Source organism: Gavia stellata, chromosome 4 (assembly GCF_030936135.1).
Source record: "Gavia stellata isolate bGavSte3 chromosome 4, bGavSte3.hap2, whole genome shotgun sequence".
Taxonomy (NCBI): domain Eukaryota; kingdom Metazoa; phylum Chordata; class Aves; order Gaviiformes; family Gaviidae; genus Gavia; species Gavia stellata.
This window is the reverse complement of record NC_082597.1, coordinates 26,388,163-26,411,738: the sequence shown is the minus strand read 5'-3', so window position 1 is coordinate 26,411,738 and position 23,576 is coordinate 26,388,163. Positions and strand designations below refer to the sequence as shown.

At 40.5% G+C, this 23,576-nt stretch overlaps 1 protein-coding gene across 2 annotated transcripts in view; it reads left to right on the top strand.

The window, feature by feature from the left end:
- CPED1 (cadherin like and PC-esterase domain containing 1) overlaps positions 1-23,576 on the top strand; it is a 160,054-nt gene that overhangs the window by 57,561 nt on the left and 78,917 nt on the right. The window contains exons 7-14 of one of the 2 annotated variants that reach the window (XM_059816929.1): positions 11,465-11,607; positions 12,908-12,980; positions 14,667-14,834; positions 15,858-15,962; positions 16,866-17,035; positions 19,073-19,132; positions 21,970-22,037; positions 23,150-23,194. In XM_059816929.1, coding sequence (XP_059672912.1) covers positions 11,465-11,607; positions 12,908-12,980; positions 14,667-14,834; positions 15,858-15,962; positions 16,866-17,035; positions 19,073-19,132; positions 21,970-22,037; positions 23,150-23,194 — 832 coding nt within the window. The remainder of the gene's footprint in view (positions 1-11,464; positions 11,608-12,907; positions 12,981-14,666; positions 14,835-15,857; positions 15,963-16,865; positions 17,036-19,072; positions 19,133-21,969; positions 22,038-23,149; positions 23,195-23,576) is intronic. The other variant, XM_059816930.1, reaches the window with a different exon arrangement.

Sequence of the window (23,576 nt, the reverse complement as noted above, 5' to 3'; positions counted from 1 at the left end):
CTCTCTCTGTGTATTAAGCATTTGGCAACTTGAGTAAAGAGAAATATTTTTTATACTTAACATATATGCAAATAAAACTGGACCCTCACCTACCCAGGAAATAATACATCTTTTAATATGACGTGGAAGTCTGGCTTAGAGCCGAACTCTGTGACAATTAGGTTGCGGGACTGCCCTCAAGTGGCCAGTTTTGATACTACTTCAAGTAATAGCCACAGATATTAATGTGAAATGGAATACAAACATACACGCAGATAAAGAGCAAAATGCTTAGAAACAGCAGAAAGACTCAGAATTTTTGCCCTTTGTTTTATTTTTGAATTCCGTATTCTTGCTCTGCCACTTAGCAGGAGCAAATACAAAAGAAAACTACCATCAACTCTTAATCAATTAGATTGCAGGGTTATTTGGGAATAAAATTAAATTTGTTCATTAGGTTCTGTAAGAACTTAGCATATGCATTTCACTGTTCTTGCAAGTAGCCTGTGTAGAGAATCAAATGCTCTAACGCTCCCCTTCCTGGGAGACTAAGCATAACATAAATGCCATCTGTTTTTTGTCCTCATAGCATCCAGAGCCCTATCATTTCTCTTTTCACCGATATAAGAACGAAAGTCTGTCTAGACTGGGGGAGATCAAAGACATGCTTAGTCTGACATTCTGTTTCTGGCAACAACCAGACAAGAAAGCATCACGAAAGTGTGTAACAGGACAAGTACAAAGTGGTACTCGTCCTTAGGCAAACTATAGCTATTTCCGGTAACCTGCAAGGTAAGACACACAAAATTGGAAGTGGGATATATATCTTTATGTTTAATTAGCTCCAGTGGACTTCTATGGCATGCAATTATCTCCTAGATTTTTTAATCCATTAAAGTTTTTGGGCTTCCGAATGTCTTGCAGCAATGAGACTCTGCAGATTATTTATGTGTTCTCTGAGAAAGAATATTTGTTTGCTTTAAAACTTCTACCTGATTACTTAATTTCATATTCCTAATTCTTGTCTTAAGATAAAGAATGAGTAATCCTTCCTTCTTTACCTTCTCCATGTCTGTGCCAATCTGTCATGCAGTGCACAAATAAAGTTAAAATTTTTCCTGGGGTTCTTTTCTGCTCTTCTCATTATGAACATCCCAGTTTAGCTAGTAAAAGCTCTGGACTGAGTATTCTTTATAACATATGGATATGTCCTAAGCAAGTCTTTACACTGTTATCCAAGCTCCTAGCTTTCTGCTTTTCTCCTGGACCACGGATCCTCTCGCTCTGGCTGTTCAATCCAGGCAGCTCGGTAAGCATGCACTTCTGTGGCTCCCAGCCTTCCCAGACCTAACTCCTATTATCCTGATTCTTCTTCTCATCTTTCCCTTTTTGCTTTCCAGCTTCCCTTAGTCAAGGTGACCCACTTTTGCTTCTCACAGAGAGCTGGGAAATGCTTTTAGTAAATCACCTTTACTTTTCCACTAAGAAGGCGGTGCTGGGTTGAGAAACAATTCCTCAGCCTCAGTCAAAGTACCTAATTTAGTGGTTGCTGAAGCTAGTGTGTGGCTTTTTGTCTTTGGGCTTAGTCTTAAGAACAAGAATCTTTATAGGAAACCTTTCTCAGATGGCCTTTTCTCCTCCATGTAAATAGTTATAAAAGTGTTAAGGGACAAGAGGGTTTTTTTGTCCTGAGCTATTAAATAACATCTCTTTAAAAAATCTTATGTAAAGAAAAAAATATACGTAAGTGGGAAATTTAATTTACTGTATAAAGTAGCTGAATAATACTGTGGCTTCCCCCTTCATCAAATGCCATGTTAGAGCTGCAGAGAAATGGCACATCATAACAATAAATCAGGGGTGAAAAAAACCGATCTACCTAAAGCTGACTATAACTATAAACTTATGATAAATTACTGCACTGTTTTCTCTGTGATGTATTCTGGAACCATTGTTCTGATTATGGGTACATTTTTCTGTCATTACATGTCTTACGACTTTTTCTATATGCTGTGATCAGTGGAGAGGTCTGCCTGTGCTAGCAGGTAATGTAGGAAATAGCTTCATTGCACAATATGTTTTTTCTGGCCTTCTATGTGGAATCAGGCTGTGTTCTTGCAGACACCTTAGATATTTAGATACCTCCATATGTATAGTCAAAGAGATTCTTGTTTGTGTGTAAAAGAGTATTTTTGTATCTATGAATGACTACTTACATCCAAAAGTATTTGGACTTGGTGAAGAAATTTCACCAAATATAGATCCTATAAGAAGAATGAATCTACAAAAATGAACTGAGAGTACAGAGCCTATACTGAAAATTATCAGAGATTGATTGAATTGATTCAAGTGAAAACATCCTCAGCTATTTTCAAGGAGAGGCAATTACCTTAAGTCTTTTGAGACCCTGCAGATCCAATTGATCAGAAAGACTGCAACAGCTCCCATGCATAGCAGAACAATCTGGAGAGGAGACCCTTCGTTACTTCAAAAAGGGTCATTTCTTGAAAGCAAAGGTCATGCTTTGGTTCCTCAGATCAAAGGTAAGCAAGGTAAAACTTGCTCTCAGATATGATCCTGATAACTTTGTCTGCCATCTAGTTTTGAAGGCTACAACTAGGAACCAGCAAGGACCTTTCAAAATCTATTCATACAAATCCTGAAAAATATGATGCACCAAATCCCAAACTGTAAACCTCAAAATTACACTGAATTGCTCAGTAGCCCCAGTGGCCTCTTATCTTCTATCTCCTTGCCTCTTGGGTAAGTTCAGATCTCAGCTACACCTCCAAAGGTGAGATACAGGCAGCACGGCTTACAAACACAGCCCCACTCTCCTGGGGTGCAGCCTCCCTTCTTGCATACACTTCTGCTTGGAAAAGTGGAGGCTCCAGCTCTGCCTGTGCCCATGTAGGACCCATGCCCATCCTTACACCCTAGTAATCCCTGCAATCTAGGCAGAAGGTGTGATGCCAGTGGGCTGACTTCTGGCAGTGCCTGACCAGGTTTTGACTGCTGCTGTTTCCACCTCAAAGTCTTTCCCCCCTCACGGCAAATTTTCATGCTGCTTTTATATTGTTTTCCAAGCTGACACCTTCTTTGTTTCAAAAGTCACTTTGTAATTTCCTGGTTACTGTTTAACCTCACTGATGGTCACCTTCCTCTTTATCATGATAAGTTTGGGACAAACATCCTCCCAGACAGTTCTGTATATTCCAGGCACACAGGTTTTGCTGTTCATGGGTGGGTTGTGTGAGCACTCCGGCAGTATATCTCCTACCTGTCTTCAGTGTCTCATTTAGATTCCCTGTACAGTCACTGGAGGAACACAGCAGTTTTAGATTGCAATTAATGTCACCATTTTGAGATGTCTTCCTTAGGATGGCATAAATCATGCTCTTGAAGCATCTGTGTTCTGCAGTGAGGTACTAAAGGAACCTAGACATTTAGCTTGTACATAGCCATAAGCATGTAGTCTTATAGGGTGGGATTCCTCTACAGGTTTTGACTCCTGACTGAATTCTCTTCATGTGAGCTGTGCCTCTGAACACCTATTACAATCAACAGAAAGCTAATCAATGCAGTGAACGTAGAGATATTAAGTTTGCCTTTATTGCCATGCCTAAGGTTAGTCAAGGAAAGCCTTTCTCATCTCGTCAGGAGGAAGACTATGCTAGGACTGAGCTAGAAGGTAATGCCAGAAGGATCGCTACAGGGTCTTTTTTAACAGTAAAATTAATTTACATCTTCTGTGGAGTGTTGGTATACAACGCCCAGTGCTGTCTGGCTGCATCTACTGCTCAATGCAGTCTGAACAGGCCCCTTAAAACAAGGGCTGGAGGTAGAAGGGCCTGGGAGATGGCTGTCTAAATCAATTTATACCCTTTCTCAGGGAAATCCTCAGCTGACAGTTCAGCTAGCTGCCCCAGGCCGCCCCAGCATCTCTTCTAAGAAATTCATTTGCAGAAAAATTGCCAGAGGAAAATCTTCTCAAGGGAATCACTTCAGTCACCATAGCATCCAGCCCTGCAGATGGCACACACTCTTCCACTCTCCTTGATTGTCCACGAGTCTGTGCATGAATCTTGCAAATTGGAATTCCTTTGTCAATTAAATTGCATTTTTTTCAGTGTGCCAGGCCTTTTACTGATGGTTCAGTGTATTTTTGAGGAGCCAAAGGGATCCATGTCACTGAGATCATAAACCGTATTTTAATGACTGCAGATTTTAAAAAGTGGATGTCAAAATGGATAGAGAAAAAGCATTGTAAAATCAATATTAAGTTAGCCAAATCTTTTTTTTTTTCCCAATGGCTTATCCTAAAGCAAAAGTAGTTATCAGTGACCAAAAGGTCAATGAGTTAAAATTAATCTTAAGAATATTTCTAGTTCATTCTGTCTTTAGAGAAAATGTGTGCTTGAGCCATGTAATCTGACTGCATTGACACACTTTCTGAAAGGCATTACATAAATATGTGGAGCATACCTTCAAGTGTATGCATCCAGCATGTGGATGAATGTCAAGCTCCTGAGAAGTCTTGCAACTCTGTATAAAAAGGTGTCATTGTACAAAATATTTGTGCATGTCTGCATTAAGTTTTACAGTCTACTAAAATTTAATCCTTATTCCTCTGCTAAAAAATTTGCCTGCCAGAGGTCAGCTTTCTCCCACACTAAATTCCTATGATTGCCGCCAGTTTTTCCCATTCTGTCCTCTTTTTTACTATTCAATGCTGCTTTTAATCATGCTCAACGAATAATGAGATTGAATCTTGCTGGACAGGTAGTCTGTTTCCTCTGAAGGTGGGAGAACAAGCATCAGTGGTGATCATCTGAAGCAACCTTCAACTCAGTGACTTTAATATTTTGCAGCTGAACACAGATATTTATAGATCTTCATTGGGAACACTCAGAAGAACCTGAAGTTGCCACAGGTTTTCACACTTTATTACCCCTAATCCATATACGCTACATTTCCCCTAGCAGTTGCTGAGAATCCTGTAGAATCTGCAGGAGTCAAACCTAACCTGAACTGGTTTAAATAGGAATTTTTTCATTAACTGGAATTTAACCTGAAGTATTTGTCCCTTGTCTCTATTGGTCCTGAAACAGACTGACTAAATATTTGTTTTCAGTCATTGGCTTAGAATAAACATTGTCCTAAAACCTGAAATCCCCTAATGAGGACCTGTTGAGCACTGCTTCTTTTCTAGTCTGGCTGTAACTGAAATGCAATTCCTTGGAAAAGCCAGTTTTATTTTAATGGCTGTTGTGTTGGAAACAGTTTGCTATTATAGCCAACAGCGTGCTATTGAGTGCAAATAGGGCAAATCAGTCTGTCATCAATTCTGACTAGAAATATATGCATTGTGTATCCTTTGTGTTGAGGTGCTTAGGGATTGATTTATGGTGAGGAGCAAATGAGCTAATGGGGCTTTTTCTGTCCTGCTTTCCCTTCGTTCCAATGATCCCCACCTCTCCCTGGAAAATCCTGCAACTCCTTATCTTCCCTGTGCAGCAAAACAAAATACCTGCTCGCTTAGCCCCTTAATACCCACTGCAGATTTAGGAAATTAGAGAAAAGGTGCAAGCCAGTGTAACAGGAATGTGAGTGATGTACAGAATCTGGAAGAGATGCTGGAAATAGTTGTTGAAGTCAGCTAAGAACCACCATGTAGTCCCACCTTGGTGAGATGAGTCTTCATTTTTAATTTTTTATTTCACACAAACAGTTTAACTAACTGGTTTTGGCCCGAAGAAGGAGCTGAAATGGGACAATTTCACTCAGAGATGAATCTAAATCAGAACTGATTTGAAAAATGTGCAGCTTCTTGTGGGAGAAACACAGCTTTGGTGGTCTTAGACTTTGGGAAGCACAGACTCCCTCTCAGCCTGTGGTGGCAATGAAATGGACTGTGATCTAAGCATTTGCATAATCTCTTTCTAAATAGCAGTTCTGGGGCTCTTTTGCCCTAGAGGCTCATGGAATTGCAGTCCACATGGAAAACTTTCTACAGCATAAAAATACAGTGTGATGTAATTCAAGATTTCAACATGATGCGAATATCTGAAGGGCAGAGTTAAGGCTATATGTGCAATTTTACTTTGCAATTTCCTGGCACTTGTCGTGGTTTAATCCCAGCCAGCAACTAAGCATCACACAGCTGCTCGCTCACTCTCCCCCAGTGGGATGGGACAGAGAATCGCAGAAAATGTAAAACTTGTGGGTTGAGATAAAAACAATTTAATAGGACAGAAAAGGAAGAAAATGATGATAATAATGATGAAAAAAGAATATACAAAACAAGTGATGCACAGCACAATTGCTCACCACCCACTGACTGATGCCCAGTCAGTTTCAGAGCAGAGGCCGCACCCGCCCCGGCCAAGTCCCCCCAGTTGTTTTTTGTTCTTCAGCATGACATCATACGATATGGAATACCCCTTTTGCCAGTTTGGGTTAGCAGTCCTGCCTGTGTCCCCTCCCAGCTTCTTGTACACCTCCAGCCTCCTCGCTGGCAGGGCAGTATGAGAAGCTGAAAAGTCCTTGACTTAGTGTAAGTGCTGCTCAGCAACAACTAAAACATCAGTGTGTTATCAGCATTATTCCCATCCTAAATCCAAAACACAGTATCACAGAATCATAGAATGGCTAAGGTTGGAAAAGACCTGTAAGATCAAGTCCAACCATCAACTAACACCACTATGCCCATTAAACCATGTCCCACAATGCCTCATCCACACGTTCCTTGAACACCTCCAGTGATGGTGACCACCACTTCCCTGGGCATCTTATTCCAGTGTCTCACCACTCTCTCAGTAAAGAAATTTTTCCTAATATCCAGTCTGAACCTCCCCTGCCGCAACTTGAGGCCATTTCTTCTTGTCCTGTCACTCATCACTTGGGAGAAGAGACCAACACCCACCTCTCTGCAACCCCCTTTCAGGTAATTGTAGAGAGCGATGAGGTCTCCCCTCAGCCTCCTCTTCTCCAGGCTAAACAACCCCAGTTCCCTCAGCCGCTCCTCAGAAGACTTGTGCTGCAGACCCCTCACCAGCTTCGTCGCCCTTCTCTGGACACGCTCCAGCACCTCAATGTCCTTCTTGTAGTGAGGGGCCCAAAACTGAACACAGTATTCGAGGTACGGCCTCACCGTACAGTGCCGAGTACAGGGGCACAATCACTTCCCTGCTCCTGCTGGCCACACTCTTTCTGATACAGGCCAGGATGCTGTTGGCCTTCTTGGCCACCTGGGCACACTGCTGGCTCATATTCAGCCGGCTGTCAGTCAACACCCCCAGGTCCTTTTCTGCGGGGCAGCTTTCCAGCCGCTCATCCCCAAGCCTGTAGGATTGCCTGGGGTTGTTGTGACCCAAGTGCAGGACCCGGCACTTGGCCTTGTTGAACCTCATCCAATTGGCCTCAGCCCATCGATCCAGCCTGTCCAGATCCCTCTGCAGAGCCTTCCTATCCTCCAGCAGATCAACACTCCCGCCCAACTTGGTGTCATCTGCAAACTTACTGAGGGAGCACTCAATCCCCTCATCCAGATCATTGATAAAGATATTAAACAAGACCGGTCCCAGAACTGAGCCCTGGGGGACTCCGCTTGTGACCGGCCACCAACTGGATTTCACTCCATTCACCACAACTTTCTGGGCTCGGCCATCCAGCCAGTTTTTTACCCAGCGAAGAGTGCACCTGTCTAAGCCACGATTTGCCAGCTTCTCCAGGGAAGTGTTGAAGGCTGGGAGACAGTGTCGAAGGCTTTACTCAAGTCCAGGTAGACAACATCCACAGCCTTTCCCTCATCCACTGGGCGGGTCACCTGGTCATAGAAGGAGATCAGGTTGGTCAAGCAGGACCTGCCTTTCATGAACCCGTGCTGGCTGGGCCTGATCCCTTGGTTGTCCTGCACATGTCCCATGAGCGCCCTCAAGATGAGCCTCTCCATAATCTTCCCCGGCACCGAGGTCAGGCTGACAGGCCTGTAGTTCCCCGGATCCTCCTTCCAGCCCTTCTTGTAGATGGGTGTCACACTGGCAAGCCTCCAGTTGTCCGGGACCTTCCCTGTTAACCAGGACTGTTGATAAATGATGGAGAGTGACTTGGCAAGCTCCTCTGCCAGCTCCCTCAGCACCCTTGGGTGGATGCCATCAGGCCCTATAGACTTGTGAGTGTCCAGGTGGCATAGCAGGTCATTAACTGCTTCCTCCTGGATCATGGGGAGTTTATTTTGCTCTCCATCCTTGTCTTCCAGCTCAGGGAGCTGAATACCCTGAGGATACCTGGTGTGGCTGTTAAAGACTGAGACAAAGAAGGCATTAAGTACCTCAGCCTTTTCCTCATCCTTGGTGACAATGTTCCCCCCCCGCCCCGCCTCCAGTAAAGGATGGAGATTCTCCTTGACTCTTTTTTTGTTGTTAATGTATTTATAGAAGCATTTTTTGTTATCCTTTACAACCGTGGCCAGATTGAGCTCTAGCTGGGCTTTTGCCTTTCTAATTCCCTCTCTGCATAACTTAATGAGATCCTTGTACTCTTCTTCAGTTGCCTGCCCCTTCTTCCAAAGGTGATAAACTCTCCTTTTTTTCCTGAGTCCCAGCAAAAGCTCCTTGTTCAGCCAGGCCGGTCGTCTTCCCCGCCGGCTCTTCTTACAGCACATGCGGATTGTAACAGTTACTAGGAAGAACACAGCTACTATGTCAGTCCAAACCAGGATACAGTCAGAGGTCTAATTTTATAACTTTAGTCATATATACTGTTGTCATTTTCTTCCTACTGGCATTTCAAATAGCTTTATCAGAAACAGGAGAAAGAGTTCCAGGCATTGCAAACCTTCAGCCCAGATCTGTGCATGGGACACATTTCTTTTAGTCAGTAAAGCTTGGGAAGGGAACCACTTGTTAGAATAAAACCAGAAGTGATAGGAACAGAAAGGCAGGCAAACCAACTTCTTACCCGCCTTACCAGCACAACAGAATGGAGCTACTGGAATTGAAGAGAGCAAAAAGCAAAGGAGGATCAGCATTAGATGCATACTCGAGTATTTCCCACGGCTGGCAGTAGGCAATGATACAGTATTTTTTTTAAAGAAAAGTGGAAAATGCTTATTGCATTTAACTGCAATATTCTGCCTGAGGAAACTCAAAGCCATTCATCCATACCAATGTAGACCAGCGTGCTTGGCAGTATTCATGCTCACAAGGTGGGGCTCAACACTGTCCAGAAAATTCTGTGGACTAGAGTGCACAGAAGTATGCTGTAAGGAGATCTGGTGTCAGCACAGTGAATGCATCATAACGCATCACCAGTCACTAGCGGTGTATCCCAGGGATCCCTGCTGGGTCCATTCCTGTTCAGTATCTTCATTAAATGTCTGGATGATGGGGCAGAGTGTACACTCTAATGACACAAAACCGGGAGGAGTGGATGGTACACCAGAGGGTTGTGCTGCCATGCAGAGGGACCTCAACAGGCTGAAGAAATGGGCTGACAGGAGCCTCATGCAGTTCAACTTGGGGAAGTGCAAAGTCCTGCACCTGGGGACGGACAACCCCATGTGCCAGTAAGTGCTGGGGGCTGACCAGTTGGAAAGCAGCTTTGCAGAAAAGGACCTGGGGGTCCTGATGGACACCAAGTTGACCATGAGCCAGCAATGTGCCTTGGTGACAAAGAAGGGAAATGGTGTCCTGGGCTGTATTAGGAGGCGTGTTGCCAGCAGGTCAAGGGAGGTCATCCTTCCTCTCTATTCAGCACTGGCAAGGCCACACATGAATTGCTTGCTGTGTCTAGTCCTGGACTCCCCAGTACAAGAAGGATGTGGAGCTACTGGATAGAGTCCAGCAAAGAGCCACTAAAATGATTAAGGGACTGGAACATCTCACATGAGGAAAGGCTGAGAGAGCTGGGACTGTTTAGCCTGGAGAAGAGAAGGCTCAAGGGGATCTCATCAATGTGTATGACTATCTGAACAGAGGCTGTAAAGAAGACAGAGTGAGGCTCTTTTCATTGGTGCCCAGTGTCAGGACAAGAGGTGATAGGCACAAACTGAAAGACAAGAGGTTCCGTCTGAACAGCAGGAAACACTTTTTTGCTGTGAGGATGACTGAGCACTGGCACAGGCTGCCCAGGAAGGTCATGGAGTCTCCATCCTTGGAGACATTCAGCAGCTGTCTGGACACAGTCCTGTGTAACTGGTTCTAGGTAGCCCTGTTTGAGCAGGGGTTTGGACAAGGTGACCTCCAGAGGTCCCTGCCAAACTCAGTCATTCTGTGGTTCTGTGATTCTGTGATCATGCTTTAGACCCAAAATATCACATTAAGCCTTGTTATGGACTTCTGCTAAAGGCCAAGCTTTGTTAACTCATCTGCAGTGAATACTTGATGACTGTAGTCAAAGGCAGCTAGAGAGATGCCTACCACATCAGTCTCCAGCGGAGTTGTCTACAGAAGCCTGCGAGCTTCAATCATGTTACCCTAGTGAGTCACGTAGGATAGGTGATAATAGAAAATATGTAATTGCACTTCTAAGTCAATTTAGTAGAGAAATTCCTAGAAATAATCAGAATTTTTTTCTTTTCTGAATATCAATACAAAACATGTTCTGTGTATAGTTTATGTGCTTTATCTCTGAAGCCAGTACTTTCAGACTATAGAAATGTATCTGGTAATATAGTACTACTAAATTATCTAATAGTTTTACACAGTTCAGATGCTAATTGGGTTCTGTGCAGTGTGATAATGTGGTTCAAAGGCAGCCCCTTTCTTAGCATAAAGGACTCCGATGCAACAAAACGTACCTGTGTCCCACTGTTTATTGGGTCTCTGTGTTGGTCCAGTTCTGTTTTGCTGAATCACTGTCTGAAGTGATGAGACAGGTGGATTCTTATGAGTGATGAAAGAAACCAAGAGGACAGTGTTATGCAGTCCAGAGAATATGCCACTGGCAGGATTTATGAGTCTAAAATCCTCAGGATGTGCAAGAGTCCAGTCAAAACACAGGCTGCTGTGCCTGATCATTTTTTCAACATCTCTCTTCTATGTTCTGTTTAAAGCTTGTTAACCTGGGGTAAGGATTTGTAGTTAAGATCAGGTGGGATAGCCCTTGGCACAGTACATTAACAAGAGAAAAGGCTTTTACTTTGAGTATGCTATTACCTACTGCTGAAGAAATAAGTGTATGTGGTTTCTGTTGCCTAGAACCAGTAGACAGCAAAAGGTTTCATCAAAGCAAGCTTAGACCGTCAGAAACATTTTTTAAAACCATTGATACAGGGTTTGTTTCTGATATACTTATTTGTAAAAAAAGAGTCCTTCTCTATTAGTATGTTTCACAGAGCTTTTCATGCCTCTTTACTCCGCAAATGAATAAGAACTGAAGTTTACATTCTAAGGCAAATTTTACTTCTATCAACATTTTAATTTATGATATTAAGCACTGATTTACTCTAAATGTTAAAAAGTACGTGTAATCTCTTTCACAGCTGCAAAGGTTTTTTGAGATATTCTTCAAAAGCAGTTCTCCCCAACAAGCCTTCAACAACATGAAGGAAGCTATAAGCAAACTTCTACTTATAACTGAGGTCTTCAGTGAATCATCTGCCTCAGGATCAAATTCTTTCAATCAGTAAGTGACTTGCAGTGCTCATTGCTATGCTTTTGTCAAGATTAGCTCCTTCGAACAGAACAAAAATTGTAGAGGATACATGACTCCTAAAATAACAAAATCCCCTCTATTTCATACTTCCTTACAGAATAAAGTGAGGATGTGCTACATTTAGGGAGTAAAACTCTTCAATATCCACAGTGTTTCTAGTGTGCGAAAAGGTTATGATCAATACCTAGGACCAGATGCTGTGTTCTGACGAAGTGTTTCAGGCGGTACAAATGAACACAAATCACTCACAATTGGGCTAGTCCTAACATACATAAAGCTGTATTTTCCTTCAGTGAGCCCTCTGTCATATGTCAAATACTTAACGTTAGAGTAGCCCAGATGGTTCAGAGCTGGCTGCGGCAGGCAATCTGAACAAGAGACACTGTAGAATACTTTATGAAATGTACTTTATGAAATATACCTAGGCAGCAACAGTCACTTTTCTGTGGGTGTTAAATCATTGTAATCACTTCTATTTGAGTGTTACAGTTCTTACACATAAATCAACATTTATTATGTAATATTTGTATTAAGTAAAATTAATATTTGTTCTATATATGTTATGTCACATCCCTTACATTTTTATGGTAAATAGTAAATAAGTTGCTATTTATTACATTTATATGTTTTATAAAGCTATTTGAGAACCCAGGTGTTTTAGTAGCAGTAATATAAAGCTCATTATTTGACTTGTGCAAGTTGGGAATAAAGCTTACATTGTGAGTGGAGAGGGTAGCGAGGAGGGGAGGAGCATAACAGGGATGGAACTATTTTGACAGTCCAAACTCTAACATTGTTTTACCAATGGGATGGATATCTCTTGCTTATGTAATCCAAGACTTGCTTAGATCTCTGGCTCACGCCTTCAATCATCCCTGTAGCTGCAGCACAACTCTTGGCTTCAATGAGCCCAGAGAGTTTTGTCATCTATTGCCCTCCAAATGTCTTCCAGGCTTTTGCAGGACCTCATTCTCATCAAAAGGCATTTCCTCCTCCAGTGTAGTTCACCTCCCTCACCGGTTTAAAAGTCAACCATATAAATGCACTTTAATACAACACTGTTTTCATCAGCTCACAATCTGACTCGATGTTTAATGCTGCTGGCTCTTCTTAGAAATTTTACTTAGTCTGTATTGCATGCTTTCTCTTGGCCTATGTGTGTATGTTCTTGTGTATGTTCTCTGGACCTCTGTGTGCATGTCATTGTAGCGTATCTTTCACAACGGTACCTAACCTCACTGAATCTGATTCCTGTTATATTGTTTTTCAGATGCAGACAATGTTTTCAAATGCTAACCTTTGACATTGGATTCAGCACCTCCATGTATCCAGTAGTTCTTGAGGTGAGAAAATTACACAAATTATTGCTTGACTCAAAAACCTTACACCAAAAAGAACACAGCAGGGAACCCTCTCTGACAGTTGCCCTCAAACCTCTGAGAAATGTCCACGTACATTAAAATTAATTTTGCCTAACAGTGGAAATTTGCTATGGGAGAAACCAGTTTTTAAGGGACAGGGTTCCTGTGGTGAAGTTCACCACACCATTGAAGTGTGCAAACCTTTCAGTTTTAGCATTATGGGATTGTCACCCCAACTGAATATCAGCTAAACAAAATCCATTGGAAGCATTGCATGCAAGTAGAGTTGGCTATTAACTGTGCCAGAACAAAGAGGAAGGGAGGTAGTTAAAATACCACAAATGGCTTTTAATACAAGTTAAAGCTCTCCACGAATTGCATTGTACTTCTTCAATTCATGACCTGCTTTAACCTCCACTGTGCTGCCTTCTTCCTGGATGGTCCTCAAGGCCCTCAAAACCCGAGAAATGTGACCTGAGGCATAAACTCCCTGTGCCAGTTTTGTACCACTCTTGCCTCAGAACAGCCTGGCCAGAAATAAAAATTGTACTGTTTTCCAGCTGCTTCTCATTACCCCTGTATATACATATGAATATGTATATACCTAGGTATATAAAATCTTTATCCATATTTATGATACACAGAAGGCAAAAAATATGTTAGTAAATATGTCTTGGGAAATTACAGGAGAATTACAGTGTTCAAGTTTCTAGTAACAACAGTGCAGTCAATCACACACAGAATCACAGAATCACAGAATCATTAAGGCTGTAAGATCATCAAGTCCAACCATCAACCCAACACTGCCATGCCCACTAAATCTCTCTATCCTTCACAAAACAAAGATCCTTTAAATACAAAGGAAAAATGGACATATGAAAGAAAGTTTGCACAATTTAAAAAATCCATGAAGACAGTATCCTTAATTAGTCCGATGAGACTTGTTTAGCTAGTATAAGAAATGTGACATGTCATAACAATTTAATAATTGCATACCAGGCTGTAAAAAAATTCTCCTAGGAGTTGCTTAAAAAAATAAACATAAAGCATAATGTCTACCTGCCTGTATAATAGTCTCAACCATCAGCCATAATCCATAAATGTACAGTAAATCAGTAGTGTTTAATAGTTTCTTATGAAAATACAAATTACTCTGAAAAATAATGGTTGATAATTACTATGACATTTGACTTTGAATATTATCCCTTGGAAACTGTAGTATGCACACACCCCATGCAGCTTGAAGTTATATTTGAGTATATGCTAAAATACTAATGTATTAATATCTTATAAACATGAGTTTATTCACCATGTTTATATATTGTAAAGTTTATACCTTCATATGTAGTAATTCCTAAATACCTGAGAGAGTTGTGTTAACATATAAGCTGACATTTTATTTCTTTTATCAAATTTCAAATCAAACACTAAAAAAATATTCTCACAGGAGAATGCAATATTGTACTTTATCCGCTGGAGGTCAGCAAACATTGTGGTGTGTAGTTCTGACAGAAAATGTGGTTCAGTATTTGCTATATTATAATCCTGTCTGTTTTGTTAGTGTTATTATGACTTATTTTTTTTAAATAGTTCCAGTTTGGTATACATGGTTATGAGAAGGCTGGACTTGATATTCAAACTATAAATTCTTATATTGTTTTCCAACAGGTGCATGAAAACTTTGACTTTCAAGATGAGGATGAATCAAATATTCAACACCAAACTTTCAAAGAATTTCTTCTTGAAGATACTTTTAAATTTCTCTTATCTAATGAATCCTCAACATCCATTTTCATAGAAGCTTTACAAAAAATACATGGATCAACCGTGAGCAAGGTAGTTCTTTCCACCTTTTTCTTATTATTAACTATTTGAAAATATTTCATTCTAAATTGTATGCCTCTCTGAAATTGTTGTTGACACCTTATAGAATGAAGGATTTATTTAATTGAAACTATCTGTTACTGAATTCTGGGGAAGTAATGAATAAAACTGTAATTATATTGAACAATCAAATTTTCTTTAATAAAAATTCCACTCTCAAATCATGTAATTCCCCAAGGTACAGTACTTTAAAGATACATTTAAAACTTTAACAAAGTCATTTTGCCACCATTATTTTAAAATGGTCTTTTTTAATATACAGGTTTGTGTGTTTTCATAAACCTAGAACTGATTATCTCAAACAAGTAGATTCATGAGCATCAGAATTAAATTTTGTTTCCTGCAACTTTGTGCCTTATTCTGAGTGCAAGATCCAATTACAAGTTTTTGCATTTTTAGTGTGTGTATAAAGTTTGCATCACTTGTGAAATCTATTTCTAAAAAGCTGGGAACTCCTTTAGCACTATTTCTCTCAGTCTGGGCACCTGTAAAGGGGCATTTCTGAGGAGCACCCTGCTTGCAAGACTTACAGGGACTACGTTATCCTCGTGACTTCTGCCTCTCAGGCAGGAGTGACTATAAAACAGGGTCATGGGCTCTAAATTTATGACAGGATAAAGTAGGAAGCCACAGACATACGCACACGTACAATATGATTACCTAAGTCTGTTTTTTGTAGGACACCAGACCACATTTCTAACTGCCCACTTCATTGTCTATACTTTATGCAGTCTCTTCCCATGGTAGTTTCTATGGGTTCTTTTCCACACAAAGCTAATTCACAGTCTACTGTATTCTAGACTGACAAATGGGAAGAGTTATCAAGAAGCTGACTTGACATGACTTCGGATGAGGTTAGGGCAAGTTGAGAGCTGCTCTAACTTGTCCCTTTGATCAGCAAAGGGATTGGGGTCTAATGAAAGCACATTGCTTTCCACGTGATTTCACTAGAATATGCTGCCCTTTCCTTCATAGGATGGAACTTACCACAAAGAAGATGAGCAATGTTTGTCTTTAGAAGAGATAAATTCAATGATTACTTTCATAAAGGAGCTGAAGAGTCTTGGACAATTTGAGCTGGTAAAATAAACAGGGTTTTGTTGTATTGGATACATATTTTATGTAAATCTCTTAGCATTTCTCCTTCATTATCATTCTTTGCTGTCTCTGGCACATGGATTAGGCTGGATGGACAGGGAAGCAGGGAGATAGAGGTTATCCTGATTTTATTTTGGAGGATTTTTGGAATTTAAATTAAAAGAGATAAAGAAATAAAACAGGGAATTTGAGTTGAGGATTCATTGTAAAGGACAGCTAAAGCACAGAGACCAGAAAATAGAATAAAAGGAAAAGGAGGAAAAAAATGTAAATTACGATTGAGTTGATAAGAAAATAGAATTATAATGAAGCAAAGCAGATGTGAATGGAAGAACTGGAGACAGCACAACACTGAGATCAAGACCAGAGAATAGATACAGATGAAAAAGTGGCAAAAAAAGCAGGTGGAATACGTAATATGTGGGCTTCTTCACACTTCAAGTGAGTTCATTTTCTGAGAAGAATAGAGATGGAGGAGTAACAGTCAGTGTCTGGGAATAGGCATGGCAGTTAATGAGGGCAATGATGAGTATTGGGGAAATAAAAGATCTGCAACTGGATCCGTTGTTCAGAAAGTCTGCATGATATCAGGATTTCTTCTGGACCTCCTGGATCAGGTTGGAGACGGATAAGGCTTTCTGAAGAGGGATTGAGTTGAATAGATCTGGAAGTCGAATCAGAGGCAAAGGAGTTAGACTTCCATGTCAGTACTAGTAATCCTGATTTGCAAGGCTGGCCAAGACAGTAATTTTCTACACATGTGGGAAAGAGCATTAATATAAATCCGTCTGTATGCTATATACACTATCTTCTGATCATTTCTCACTTCTTTGCATTTTACAAGTATTATAACATGCAGTCTCTAATCAGTGTCTCTCTTCTCAGCTTTTCCCTTCTGCTGCACCCAAGATACAAACTTTACTGCGCGACATTTATCACATGGTAGACCCAATGAGGCGGCTTGGTTCAGTCCTGACTGTCCATTGGTTGCTTTCCAGTTTACTTGAACAATTCCAGTTCATGGCTAAAGAGGCACATACAAATCTTTCAGAATGGTAAGATAGCTATTATATGATATGTTCAGGAGTAGTTTCTCAAATTATATTAATTGCAGTAGCTCCATGAGCACAATATAAATTAATCCTTCAGTAGATGTAGGTGGATTCACAGCAGTTGTGATGAAGATCCATCATCTCATCATGGTGCACTGTCAGCCATCCTGCCATTAGACTTGCAGCTAGGTTTCTACATAGCACAGTTTTGACCATTTCTAATACAGAGGACTCTGGGCTAAAAACTTAATTGAAGCTACAATAAATTTTTTTCTAAGAAATATGAAGTGAATTAGATAGGTTGTTTCTGAACAACTGTAAACTCAAAATTAGGAGTGCTTACCAGGGTTAAGACCATCTTTTAATGTATTCACTAATTAGAAGCAAAACTGTAAAGAAAATATGAAATGTCAGGTGAAGGTTTTTCCAAAAGGTACTAATAATTTTGAGTGGCTCTAAATTTTCTGTCCAACAAGAGACAGGTCAAAGAGCACCATACTCTGATATCCTCATTTTAACCGTTTCTGAAAAGCTGGAAAAATATTATAATGACAAGGTTGGATCCATTGAGCTTCTGGCAACAGATTTTAACTTTCATAAGGAGGGAGGGAGGGAGAAAGGAAGGAAGAGAGGAGGGAAGAAAGGGAAGAAAGAAAAGAGGGAATAAGGAATGAACGGACAGAAGGAGAAAAGTTGTGGTATACTATACGTTTAGTATAAAATTTGTAAAGAATGTGTTTTCTGTGCTCATTCTGTCCTGGCTAATGACATTTCACACACATGTTTGCCATACTTCTTTACTGACTACAGGCATATATTATTTTGCAAACAAGGGCTTGAGAATGGAGCGACATTAGAAAATGTGTGTGCTCCATTCCACTGAGTCTCAAGTAAAATGTGCAAATGACATTATTTTGTACATTTTGCTTGGACAATGCCATAGTGACTATATAAGGCTTCTGTAAGATTTCTTGTTTTAATTTTGTTCCTCGTTGAATTGGGCGTGGCTTTCAGCAAGTCAATAGTCACCTGTATCTTTGTTTGCTTAGCTATAAAGTGGAGTTTATATTTTACCACTGTGCTAGGTAACTGTTTATTTGTGTTTCAAAAATACACAGTTCCATGAATGTGCTAAGTATTATTGTTGCTACTGCAGGCCACTCCATGAAAAGTAACTCAAAGATGCAGCTGCTTGCATTCATGTGTAAGCCCTTGCCCTTTTGCCAAAATATTTAGGTTTGCATATCAAAGCATACCAACCTTTAGCAGCTTTCTGTTCTAATCTAAGCTGTGCTACTCACTCACTTTGAGCAAGCCCCTTGGCCTCTTTTTTTTCTTCAAGCTGAACATTATTGTATGTATATAAATATGTAGACACACCGTGACATTTCTCCAGGGCATGGGCCAATCTGCTTCTTTACATTGTATTTTTCTGCAACGGCTAAGCTAACAACACCATTCTGTTCATTAACTGTATAAAAACCCATGTGTTTTGACATTGCTAAATCATAATTTTCCACTCCTATAGCTACATGCATATGATGGGGATGCATTTGTCAGATATGCATGTAATTATACTTAATTGCAAGGAAGTAAGAGCTTAATAGAGCTTACTTCCCAAATAACTTAGGTATGCATTTTCTTTGAGCTTTGATTAATCTTTTTTGAGATTCCCAGCTTTGATGAGTTTGTGCATCAGAACACTTTTCCTGAATTTCTTCAGTTAAGGCCAGGTTGTTCATTTGATTCAGTTGAACAGTTCTTTCTCTGACTATGCAAAATTGTTATTTCCATTTACAAAATCCAGTGAATTGTGTAGCTGACTGTCCAATCAGACAAGCATGGATACTTATGGGAAAAATAATGACTTCTGACTTTGATCTTGTACAGTTATGCTGTTCACTGATCATGAATCCATCCACAGGATGGAGGCAGGATTTAAAGAAGTTTCCTGGTGTACTTTTCTTAACCCATTTCATCTACATGACTAGTATTGAGACCTTAAAAGGTATTAGTGAACTCTCTGAATTCCTTCCACAGGAGAAGCAAGAAGAACTCTAGAAACTCATCTCAAACTATAATGAAATGGTTACAGCCTAGGTGAGAATGACCATCTCAGATGTATTGGTATAACATATGACAAAGTTCTTTGAAAGTGATGGAGTGGTACTACCTAACTGCATTGTTTGTGCACTGTTCTTCAACTCTATGCAGTTTCAACTTGTGATATGACTAAGACATACATTATTACTGTCTTTTAGAATAGGGGCTATGAAGTACTGTGGCAAGTATGTTCGGCTGCGTCGGACAGCCAAGTAGCATGGGAGAATCAGTTTAGTGAGAAAAGCTAAACCTTTTGTATTTGCATAAGACAAAAGCCTAGGCAGGTCAATAAAGTTGCAAATGCTTTTATGAAATCAACTGATATATTTGGAAAAGTGTTACTAGCTTCCCATATGCAAGCCCTTTGTTTGGTCAAAATAGAAGCAGCAGCCCTCAAACTGAATTTGGGTTGAAAATAATTTCTTGGAGTTTAGCTTGGTCATGCTCATCACCTGGGCATCACCTGAGAAACAAACATCTTTCGGAATATGAAACAGAAGACGACAACAGCAAGGAAGTCTGGGATAAGATCACTGATCTGCAACTGGAAGAATTAGAGACAGAGGGAAGGAGGAAAGGAGAGAGACAGTTGGGATTAAGTGCCAGGAAACCATCCCACTCTTGAGTGTGCAATTTTGTATTTCTCTTTTGAAGACCAGCACAAGATTCTTTATTTGGTGAACCCAATGCCCTCATGGAAACTCTGTGACTGAAGCCAAGCAAACACTCTACAAAACAGCATGCTCACACTACCAGTTGATCAAACAGAAAAAAATTGCTAACGATCATGTTTCACAAAGTTACCTCCTGTGGCTCCTAGTTTTCAAGAGAGACCTACAAAGCATCATCTAAAGAACTAAAATTCATAACTCGGCTGAATACTGAAATATGATCTCAACATGCACTTCATGTCCCATTAAAAATTGCACCATCCACAACTAACACATTCATCAGAGGCCCAAAAATGACCAGATTTTTTTCCTTTTTATGTTTTAATCTTATGAAAGATATTATCTGTATCTATGCATCCTTCATTACTTATGTCTCTGATTGCTTAGACCATCAGAGCTACATTACTACTGCTGCTGTCAATCCTTTCTCTTTTTAATTTGCTGAATCAGAGAGATTCCTAAAGGGCAGGTTCACTGTCAATAGCTTGTGATTTGCACAGTGGGGATCTCTCAAAAGGTACATTCACAAGCATGCACCCCCCTAAGGTACCTGACATACAGTCATTAGTTTCATTAGAGCTAATTGCAAAGTGTGTAGGCAATGCACACTTTTGTGTTTGATAGCTCCTCCGAGATACTAAGTAAATAAGGGGCTGCTCATACGGATGAACATCCCATCTTGAGTAACAGCATGTGAAGGAAAGAACTCTACAGAGTCCAGGATCTCAGCTGCTCCCTGACTGAGGAAGAGCTTCATAACTGCATCGTTTCTCAGTTCTGGGGGATGCAAGGAGCTTGGACAAAGGAAAACTTGGTGGTGCTGATTGACGATTAAGAAGTCCAGTCTTCAGCAGAGATAAATACAGTAATCTGAGTATCTTTCTGTAATATAATTTCTAAATATTACATTTTGATAACCTGCTGTAATTAGATAGAGTTACTGTATGTCTCTTAATGTCTGGTGATAATTGCAATCTCTTTACAGAATTGACACGTGCAGGTCATGCAGTTCCATTGGGAGCTGGGGCCTTGCACTGGTGGTGGCTACCACACTCCTGAGTTGTCCTCTGGCTAGACAAAAGCCCAGCATTTTATAGAGTTAAGACATCTTGTTTTCACCTTACAACAGGGTTTGGGACTGAGCAACGCAAAAAGGCATAACGTAGAGAAAAAACATATTTACAGGTGTTAGCCATTACCTCCTTGGCAAGCAGAAAAAGGGGTGCAGAATGACTTATAACTTGGAAAACAAACTCTCTAATAGTTTGTTAAGTGCTTCCTTTGAAGGAGGTCATGAATGTGCCTGAAATTAGGGCAGTGTCTAGACACTGCAAGCTCAAAACTACATGTTCATGCACACACAGACACACACAGATCTGACAGCTGCTTCTTTCCTTCTACAGAAAACACTGAGAAGAAAATCTGTGAAAGCTTCAAGAAATGCTAATTGACCTCTGAAGAGGTCTTATCAGCCAGAGGTCCGGTACATAGATTGGAGAGAAGCCTACTGTCTCTCTTCTACTATGCTCCCAAAATGCTATATATGAAGAAAAATATCTGCAGAGTTAGCAAATATGGGCACCACTACCATGTCAATGAATTGTTGCAATTAACTTGTCTTTTTTCACTGAGGATTTATATATATACTCCGGACGTTGATCATGTGATTTTTTTTTTAATTAGCAAACAAATCAAAACACATAGATGTTCCATTATATGAATTCATGCTAACGTCGGTACAGATATGCACCTTAACACAGGCCTTCATTTATATTTAATTCTTTTTGAACAAAGTCTAGTTTTAACCTCAAATATATACAAAAAAGCATCATACACACAGTTAAGAGATATGGTTTGGGTTATTTTATTCTCAGCTATATCCACTCTTCCTTTTCCCAGCAATTCAACTATGTTTTGAAATATATTTCTGGTTTTCTTTTTTCATATTATATGATACCATTTATTATGGAATGTGTGTTTTCGGTCACGTTCATTCAGGTAATATTGCTAATGCTGGGAACATGAATCCAGAGGGTTCATCTTTCCATGGAGAATATTAAAATACCATGTGCCCTGGGTTGCCATATAAAAATTTATGAAAAATGTTCCATGGTTTCTGTTCCTTCCATTCATGTAGAAATATGTCTGCTATTGAATTGACAGGAATTCTTCTCAAGAAAATGTGAGTCTTAAGCAGAATGTCCCTTCTGACTTCAGGAAGAATCATGAAGGTAAGGGATCAGAGTAAGGTCTTTTATATACGGTATGTTTTTCTATTTGTACTACTTCTGATAACATGTATGATTTAGATTACATTGTTTTGCATTACAGCTGGAAGGTCTTGGCTTACTACATATAAAAGACCAATTTCTTCCTTATCTGTATAAGTTTGAGGTTCAACAAGGCCAAGTGCCGGGTCCTGCTCTTTAGCCACAACAACCCCATGCAACGTTACAGGCATGGGGATGAGTGGCTGGAAAGCTCCCCCACAGAAAAGGACCTGGGGGTGCTGGTTGACAGCCGGCTGAATATGAGCCAGCAGTGTGCCCAGGTGGCCAAGAAGGCCAACAGCATCCTGGCCTGTATCAGAAATGGTGTGGCCAGCAGGAGTAGGGAAGTGATTGTGCCCCTGTACGCCACACTTTACGGTGAGGCCGCACCTCGAATACTGTGTTCAGTTTTGAGCCCCTCACTACAAGAAGGACATTGAGGTGCTGGAGCATATTCAGAGAAGGGCGACGAAGCTGGTGAGGGGTCTGCAGCACAAGTCTTATGCGGAGTGGCTGAGGGAACCGGGGATGTTTAGTCTGCAGAAGAGGAGGCTGAGGGGAGGCTTAATCGCTCTCTATAATTACCTGAAAGGGGGTTGCAGAGAGGTGGGTGTTGATCTCTTCTCCCAAGTGACTAGCGACAGGACAAGAGGAAATGGCCTCAAGTTGTGGCAGGGGGGGGTTTAGGCAGGAAAAATTTCTTTACTGAGAGAGTGGTGAGACACTGGAATAAGCTGCCCAGGGCAGTGGTGGAGTCACCATCACTGGAGGTGTTCAAGGAACGTGTAGACGAGGCATTGTGGGAGATGGTTTAATGGGCATAGTGGTGTTAGTTGATGTTGGATGTGATGATCTTACAGGTCTTTTCCAACCTTAGCGATCCTGTGATTCTGTGAAGTTGTTCTGCTGAGCCCACGAGCAGTTTTCATGAACCTAAAGCAAAGATCTCACACTGAAAAGAATAAAAGTACACTGTATTTTTTATAATCAACACAATGAGAGTTCCATCTCCTATAGGATTGTGAATCAGGCTTAGAGCAGAAAATTATTAATTGTTTCTGTTTCTCTTTCAGCATTGCATTTTTCCAGTAAGACTAAAGAAAGACAATGCACTTATGGTAAGTCAAGGTCTTTCTATACCACTAAGGGGGAAGAAGAGAGATTACTTGAACAAATTTCTTGGGTTTTTCTGCATAACCTTTCAGTGAATGGAGTGCCTGAGGGCTGTTATGCAAAAAAAGAAAAGGATTTTTAAGTAGGAAGAATGTTTATGAATCACTCAATAATTGGGCTATTATGTTAAACAAGCCTCAAGCACAAAGTTAAACATTGCTATGTGTGCATATTAATGTGAGTATTCCAGCACTCATTGATCCCTTGCCGTGCTTCAATAGACTTTTGCCCCTTATTTCCAAGAACTTTAGCATACATTTGTTCTTGTCGAATAACCTGTAAACTTGTATGGAGTTTAATCAGCCTTGTGTAAGGCCTGTCTTCAGC